At 37.4% G+C, this 8,206-nt stretch overlaps 1 protein-coding gene across 3 annotated transcripts; it reads right to left on the bottom strand.

Annotated features, from left to right (window-relative positions):
* Window positions 1-825: 825 nt before the first annotated feature.
* Window positions 826-7,858, bottom strand: LOC121239311 (auxin response factor 4). Of its 3 annotated transcripts, none has more exons than XM_041136529.1 (12): window positions 6,917-7,854; window positions 6,712-6,768; window positions 6,322-6,507; window positions 6,132-6,216; window positions 5,965-6,055; window positions 5,450-5,614; window positions 3,418-3,537; window positions 3,242-3,317; window positions 2,637-2,799; window positions 1,802-2,541; window positions 1,530-1,720; window positions 826-1,274 (listed from the first exon to the last, which is right to left on the bottom strand). In XM_041136529.1, the coding sequence occupies exons 1-12, from the start codon at window positions 7,256-7,258 to the stop codon at window positions 1,091-1,093; spliced, it is 2,400 nt and encodes a 799-aa protein (XP_040992463.1). In that variant the 5' UTR covers window positions 7,259-7,854; the 3' UTR covers window positions 826-1,090. The 3 variants fall into 3 exon arrangements, with proteins under 3 accessions (XP_040992463.1, XP_040992462.1, XP_040992464.1); XM_041136528.1 differs by having other exon boundaries at window positions 1,802-2,544; XM_041136530.1 differs by lacking the exon at window positions 826-1,274 and having other exon boundaries at window positions 1,584-1,725; window positions 1,802-2,544; window positions 6,917-7,858.
* Between the last annotated feature and the right edge of the window lie 348 nt (window positions 7,859-8,206).

Raw genomic sequence — 8,206 nt, forward strand, 5'->3', positions numbered from 1 at the left:
ATTAGGCATTGTGTGCGTTTTAGTTACGAGCTAGGCATACTTGTGCGTTCTTTTAAATAATTATTAGCAAAAGTGGAGGTGTTTCATGCATTAAAATTGTCTTGTATCTTATTCTTTCTCCTTTTCTCTTTGGCTTTCCAACATGGAATATATATGTTTTATATGTTCCAATTTTGCGTGTTTATAACACCTGCTATAAAAATGATCAAACCCTACTTAATTGCAAATAAAAATGGCTCTTTTGTTCACAAAAAAGATGTTCCAATTAACAAATGTTCTTGGAAATTCTTGCTCCCATTGGATCATTTGTATCTTATGCGTTATGATCCCAATTCATAAATCTCTTGCTTCGATCCTTTTAGAAATACAAACAGTTTCTTCAAGACCAATCAATTCAATACATTTATTATATATATACCCGTGGATTTCTCAAATGTCGTTCTCCTCTAAAGAGATAAAATACCCTTTTTTTTCTTTCATGGTAACAAAATCCATCTATGATTTGTATCCAACTCATGAAACCTAGCTTGCCTCTATCCTGAATGTTTTTAAGAGAGAGAAGATGGAGAGCTACTTGGGTTGGGATGATGAATAGGACGACAGATATCAACACCATTGAGAACTACCCACCGGCACCCATGGTATTATTAATCAGAGGAAGAAGGTGGAGAGCTATTGGGAATACAAACTTAATTCGGATTGTTTGTATGGCGGCATCTAACAGAAAGAACATATATATATATATATATATATATATATATATATATATAGACTTGGCCTCATTTTTCACCATTGCTAGCTTGGGGTTTCTGGAATACAAGTAACTAGGCATCTTCAATGTCCAATACAGATAGCAGTCTACACTTATTACTGGTAATAGCATGACATATCAACGGGTTCGAAACAGTTCCAACGGAGACCCGTGATATACCTGAGAACTTCAATGTCCAATAGGTTATATTGGCAATTGAAACTACTGAACTCAGAACTCGCTAGACAGGAGATAAGTAACCAGATGGAGGTGTCTCTGTCCATAAATTGCACATACAAACGGAGCAGACATGAAAGGCTTAACACAAAACACTAATCTTTAAACCCTAATCACTGTTGGAGAGGAATCTGGCTGACCCACTGATGAGGACTTTGACGCTTCCATTACCACTGGTGCCTGTTCCAAACAGCTCTGAGTATCATCACTGATCATTCCTATGGTCATCTTCTCGACTTCTTCTTGGGTATATATATGGATCTTGGACACCACATTACAGAACTCACTGCCACCAGGTAAAAAAAAGAGAGAAAATCATAAACGAGCCACAACTCATCTCTAAGTTTGTCAAAAACAACCACAATAAGAAAGGTTCATAGTTTCCTCCTTCCACCACTTCACGTATTTTAAATGTGCAAGCATACTTGTTTAATGGGGTCTAAATCGTGCCAAGTTGTACATATGAATTTGAGTAGATTATCATTATTTAATTAAATGGCCAAACAAATAACAGGAGGTTATCCCATAAGAGCATACTTACTGCCATGGGTCATCCCCAACGACCATTACGTCATTCTCACTGTCGGTGTACAAGATCCGCCATCCTTTATCAGGATCTTGTAGAAGGCCTTCCATGCTAAACAGCCGCTCTAGTTCATTCAGCAGGTCACCATATCCATTCAGTCGGGAGAGATCGATGGCTCTTCCTACTAAGCTGCCTTGCTTATGAACCTTCACTGATGTTATGTAACATAAGTGGGCAAGTAAAAAAAAGGCACAGAACTATCCAAAATTGATGCTACTGTAGCTTACCTTAGTACAACTCCTCTTACCAGAAACTTGTGACTTTGGAGTTTCTCCCGTCAAGGAAAACCCAAAAAGTTTACAGCCAGTGACATTCGCATTAAACTTCTCATCTATTGTATTCCTCATAGTTACCCCTAAAGTAGGGGCAGCAGACACATTTTCTGCTGGCCTATGCTCATTTGATAGCTTTCGCAGCCCAAATTCATTCGTCACGACCCCTGTCTGAGTGGAAGATGTGTTGAAGGAGACATTTTCTCTTGGTAAATTAGTTGCATAAGATCGTGTTCTGGGATTTTGACCGACTTGGTAGATGTCATTATAAGGAAAATATATGCTTGGAAGGCTCTCTGTTTGCAGGGGGTAGAAATTAGGTTTTGGTTCTTGATACAGATTGAAAGAATTGCAACCAGGATTCAGTTTTCCCCAAGCATCTAAATTGAATTCGGATTTTCTTGTCAATGATCTCAATGGGCATATTTCTTGACCTTGCAAGACCTTTGGAAATCTGTCAGATTCCGCAAAGCCTGTAAAAGTGGCAGGATGAGCCTTCAAAAACTCTCCAATATGTGACTTTCCTATAGCAGTTGATACTCGATTTTGATACACAGGAGAATGCGTCTCAAAATCCAAGGGGCGGTTTACAGTATCACATCCATAGAAGGGTGATACGAAACCTACATTTTCTTGACCTTGCAAGACCTTAGGGGATCTTACAGACTCCTCAAAGTCCAAAAACCCACCCCCACCTGCTGCAAGAAAAATTATATTTCAAGGGAGCATGGATTAGAAAATACCGAGAATTAAATGCTATTTTTAGTATCTCAAATGGCAAGATCTGTACCAGTGACAGGGTTGGCAGGTGCAGTTTCCTGCAGACTTGTCCTCAGTTTTTTAAGCCGTGGGGATGACTGAATGCTCAAGGGTGGGAGAGATACAGAAGGATCAATTTCCCACGGGGAAACTCGATCTTGATGACCACTTGCAATATCTTCATCCCATCTGACCTGTAGATGTTATAAAAAGGATATAAATACTAAAATGGTAACGACATGGTCATTAGAGAACTCTTTTTTCTCAAAATTAATTCCATTACACAAAAAAGGTGGTTATGCTGGGCATTAATAAGATGATTTAAATGCCACCAAAGCATCATCCAATGATACTAGGGTTGTACCTACTTCAATTATAGACCGAAAAGCATCTGGATGGACATACAATCTGCAGATAAAGAGTGATTCCATGGACAATTATTTGACTCAAGAATATCGGTTAAGAGATAATTGGATCAAAAAGGGAAATTTCTAGGTGACATTTGTTAGCATTTCTTTTGGCATCTGGTAAAACTTGGCACTAATTTGATGAAATGGTGGCACATTCATATATCAAGAAAATAGCCTATTAAATCATCAAAGATAAATTCAAGTTAAGAAAGAAAACAAAACTCACCATCAAACATCTCCATCTGGAGTTGGGCCATCTGTAGGAATCCAAGTCACTCATTCCAGTGACGACACCACTACACCTGCAAGCAGGCATACTCTGATGTTATATTCTGATGAGATAATCATCTTGGGGGTAAACATGTTGGTCATGCTATTTGATCAGATCAAATCATAGACGACCTTCTTTCAGGCGAGTCATCCATTTCAAATCTCATTTTGAATCTTGTCCCAATTGTCCCTGGATTGGTGATGCTTTTGACATACTTTTGGTAGGATATTACAAACTCTGCATGAGTTGCCCTGCAATTAAACATTTTTTTAATATGTCACAGGGTTCTTTCTCTCCAAGAATATATGCCTGACTATTTATGCTTACAAATTTCAAAGAATGGTAGTAATACAACAACTATATACACATAACTGCTTCTCAATTTGGGAAAACTCTTAGGCACAAAAGAAAAGCAACAAAAAGAATTATCAAAATTCATTGTTTCAAATGGAGGAAAAAGGAGGGACTAAATTATCTTGAAAAAAGGGAGAAACAATGAGAGGTAGTTTACATTCCGATTCAATAACTGATTTCTCTATTAACATCTATAATCTTGTAAAATATGTATATTAATATTCTACAACGTACACACACACACACACACACATATAAAGACGAACCCTAGATTACAAAAGGATTTTTTTAAGCATGTCACCAAAATTTGTATCATATTTTATACTAACTTTTTCTTTATAAACTATTTGGATATCTAACACGTGTTTCTAGCTTCCCGCGTGACTGAAATCCTTTAAAGTACTAACTTGAAAAAATATCTCTAAACCTCATAAGGGTGGTTGCTTCCTTGATTTCATGCCCATATGCTCTTCCACTCTCATATATACTTCATGATTCCACATACAAAAAGTGAGCCACTTCTATACTTATACTTCAAAGGACCGGTTAAAATTAAAAAAATTATAGCTTCTCAAAATCATCATAAAGTCCAGTTTCACCTAGTAAATAACAAATGTGGAACTTGACACTAATTTAAACTCTATCATAACTGTGGGGGAAGCAGTTTTATCTAACTATTGGAAAGCAAGTGTCAGTAACTGTTATGCGTTTGATCATGAATACTATAAATTATACAAAATAAAAAAAAAACAATAACACCAAGATATACTTAGTTCCGTCAATGAATTTTACACGAGAGAATTTTCTCCTTATTCTCCTTGTTGTGGCATCTGAAAGCTTAGGACTTCTCCCTGTTTTTTTTTCCTTTTTGCTAAGCGGTGCGCGACACACCAAAATCTTTCTGTTCCTGTGGCATTACAAACTAAAGAAAAGGTTTCTTCAAAGAAAACTCCCAAGGATATATAAATATATATATATATATATATATATATATATATATATACAGCAAAAAAGCTGATTCAGTTACAGACACCAAATTTGGGTAGGACTTGTAGAGTATGTCAGCTAGGAAATTTATTTCTCATTGGCTCAAAACTTGAGATCAATAAGACTTCTAAAACCAGCATGGAAAAGAAGTTAGGCATGTGTCTTGATGAATTCACCAAGTCCCACTTTACACTTCCTCTTCCAGGACATCTCTCGACTTCTCTCATGGATGTAATGGTTTGGATTGGCTTTAATCACCAGATCTGCTCTCAGTGACATTTTACATCACATGCAATATTACTTGTTAGTTGGTAGTGGAACTCAACTGGGGCAGCAGCTATAAGAAAGAAGCAAGGGATGCACTCCTACCCAAAATTTTCTTGCTTTAATGCAATAGAAAGACAGATACCACACTTTAGCTAGTACTTTCATGCTAACTGCCCTTTATGCCTATGGTCTAACTAAAATAAAAGCACTATTCAAGGACACACATGTGACCCTCTAATTCTGCTCTAGTCAACAAAAGAAGATGCAGGGAAAAAAATGAGATATGTTAATTAATTGAAGGTCCTATTGATCACAGCATTTGTATTGCAAATATGCAGTTATGAGTAGTCTAACCGAACAGGAATTTCAACTAACATGATACAATTTAGAAACGCTTCAATATGATTTCGATTTGTTGTTGCAGTATTGGAAGAATATCATACTTATGGTCTTTAGGAGCAGTTTCAAGGATTTCCAACCACTAAATTTCTTCTATCTTGGTCTCACCCATCCTAACTATTGGCATAATTTCAGCAGAGGACCAAGAGGTAGTACCTTGGACTGTAGAAAACATGAAACATGCTCTTTGTGGATATTGCATTGGCTACTCGAGAAAGCACTTTTGAGAGAGAATTCTCATTTCCAACAATTGAATCAGGAAGACCATTTCGAGGCCGTGCAGCTCTTCTAATTCCCAACCTCAGCTCTCCATTTTCACCCCTAGAAAGACCACCAAAAATGGTTGAAGATATTAAGAGTACTAAATAGTAAACAAAATTGGGGACATTTGGACACCAAATGGAATGAAGTTCCCAATTTTGTTTTCAAGCATCAAAAGCTCCTCCCTAAATTAATGTTATTTGTTTAGCTCAACCGGTTAGCACATGAAATCTGACTATTAATTTCATGTATAGAAACCTTTTAAGACATGCAGAAGCATATGTTTTATGTGTGGTTAAGTAACTATTCTTAATTGAATAAAGTAATATAAAAATTCCAATAAAAAATGAAATGGGCTGACTATCATGTGGTATCCAAATGCAATTAGAAGTTTTATTAAGCACGTATACCTTAAAAAGAGAACCGCATCCCCCGAAACAAGATTCTTTTGGCTTACAAAAATACTCCATCCTGTAGTGAGCAGATGCCGCCTTGGCTGACCTGTCAAGTAATTACACATTAATTACATTAATATTTCCTACAATTAGACCTCATAACAGAGTTCTGTCAAAATTACCTCTATAAATATGTCGAAACCGCCACTCCACCCCGTGCAGGTCTTTAGCAACAAGCTCTTGAGAGGGCCTCTGCTGCTTGTAATCCTGAAATAATGGAAATTCAATCATTTTTACAAAACTTTATCAGACTGAATCAGCTAAGTTATTTATTTTATAAGGCTGAGAAAATATAACATCCTAAAGTCACACCAGAGCAGGAAAACAGTCTTCAGCAGCTCTACGAGGAACGGAAAACCCCCCGTGGGTGCTGGTATCAGAAGCGGTAAGGGTTTTGCAGAACATGTGAGCAGTAGACTTTGTAGGTGATCCTCCAGCTCCATCCTCATCCACCCCCAACTCTCGAAGCTCTTTTCCATTTAAGTTTTTTCCCACCAACTAGAGAACACCGAGAATATCATCACAATAACATATATTTGAACAACTTAAGAGTAGTATTCTAAAGAAAATTTAACTTCAAAACAATAAGAACCTTAATGTCAATTGAATACAACCCCCTACTGAAAAAGATAAAATTTCTTGACTTAAAACACTGATGGTTTCTAAAACCAAGCAACAATAGTATGAAATTAAGAATAATACCTCTGGCCGAGGGAGCAAAGTAACTTGTGTATAGACCTCGTCATTCTCCCTGTTAGCCTGTTTCAAGAGAAAACAAATATTATTACCAAATTAAAAGAAACAAAAAGATGTTAAATTGTGTGAAAGCAAAATTGGAGGAAGCTGTAAGAAGGAAGAACACAGCATTCAACCCAGAAAAAAAAAAAAAAAAAAACTCGGAACTCACAAGTAGTTGGACATTTACAACCCTGCAGAAGATCTGTGGTTGAAGATCAAAGGTTGGCATCTCCATGGGTGAGAAAGGAGAGGCTGAGGCAGCCTGTTCTAAGTGACCTTGAGGGAAGTAGACAACCACATTTCCTTTCTTGGGCAGAGAGGTGAGAGGTCCAGCACAAGCATGCCAGAGCTCCAGATAAATTGAAGAGGACACGGGTGCTGTAAACGAAATTGAGGAACATGAAGAAGTTGAAGAGGACAAACAACAGACACAACCACCCTTGCCACAGTCCCCATTACAATATGCATTCTTCTCCACCTCAGTCACTGCATAGTTCAGATCAATTTCCATGAACACCCCGGTGCTGTTCTTGTGTGGCAGAGCAGGAGTAGTAAGAGTACAACCAAAAAACTATCCACGAACAAAATATTAAAAAGAAAAAAGAAAACGAGAGGATGAGAGTAATCAAGTGGTCATAAGCAGGGTAGCACAAAGCAAAAAACTATAGAAAATGGAAATGGGGTCAAATCATGGTAAGGAATTCATATTTTTGATGGATGCCCACAAGCCGAAACAGGAGAGGAATGGTAGCGGATGAATAGAAAACAAGAAGAAAGTCATGTTTGGAAGGATAACCAACAAGAGGGCTAAAAGATAGAGGGCAAAAAAGGGGTATCAAATAATAACAAGAAATTCAAAGTATGATTCCTCCCCCATTTGCAGGTACTGAGAAGAGGGAGCAGAAGCAGCAGACGTAGACAATTGCATAGGAAGCACAGAAACAAAAGGAGAAAAAAGCCAATGTGGTAGTGGCTTTAGGACTTGGACTTGGACTTGGACAGAGAGAGAGAGAGAGAGACTGTGTTGGGTGGGGGGGACAGGCTAAGACAGTACAGAACCCACACTCCCCCACCCCCTTCTTTTCCTTCTTATTTTTTTTGGTAAACCACCTTCTCTTCTTCGCTTTGTCTTAGCTTTATCTTTTTCTACTTTTATTAATAATTTCTTTCACTGTGGGTGAGGCCCTCCACCAAGACAAAAGTGGGGTTTTCATTCAATGCAACCAAACAAAAAAGAAGCAATTTTTTCTCACTTAAGCAGAAAGCCAACCTCAGGTCCTCAACAATAAAAGCTACCCCATTAAAACTAAACCCATTTACAACCTCAGGATTTATAGGTAGATTAACATAATTAATTTTGTTACCATATTCTAATTATTAATCTTGAATGAAAGTGCATGTACATGTAATGCTATAAAGAAAAGGACCTAACTGATTCAATTATGGGTAATCTTCTCCA

Source organism: Juglans microcarpa x Juglans regia, chromosome 7D, assembly GCF_004785595.1.
Source record: "Juglans microcarpa x Juglans regia isolate MS1-56 chromosome 7D, Jm3101_v1.0, whole genome shotgun sequence".
NCBI classification, from domain to species: Eukaryota; Viridiplantae; Streptophyta; class Magnoliopsida; order Fagales; family Juglandaceae; genus Juglans; species Juglans microcarpa x Juglans regia.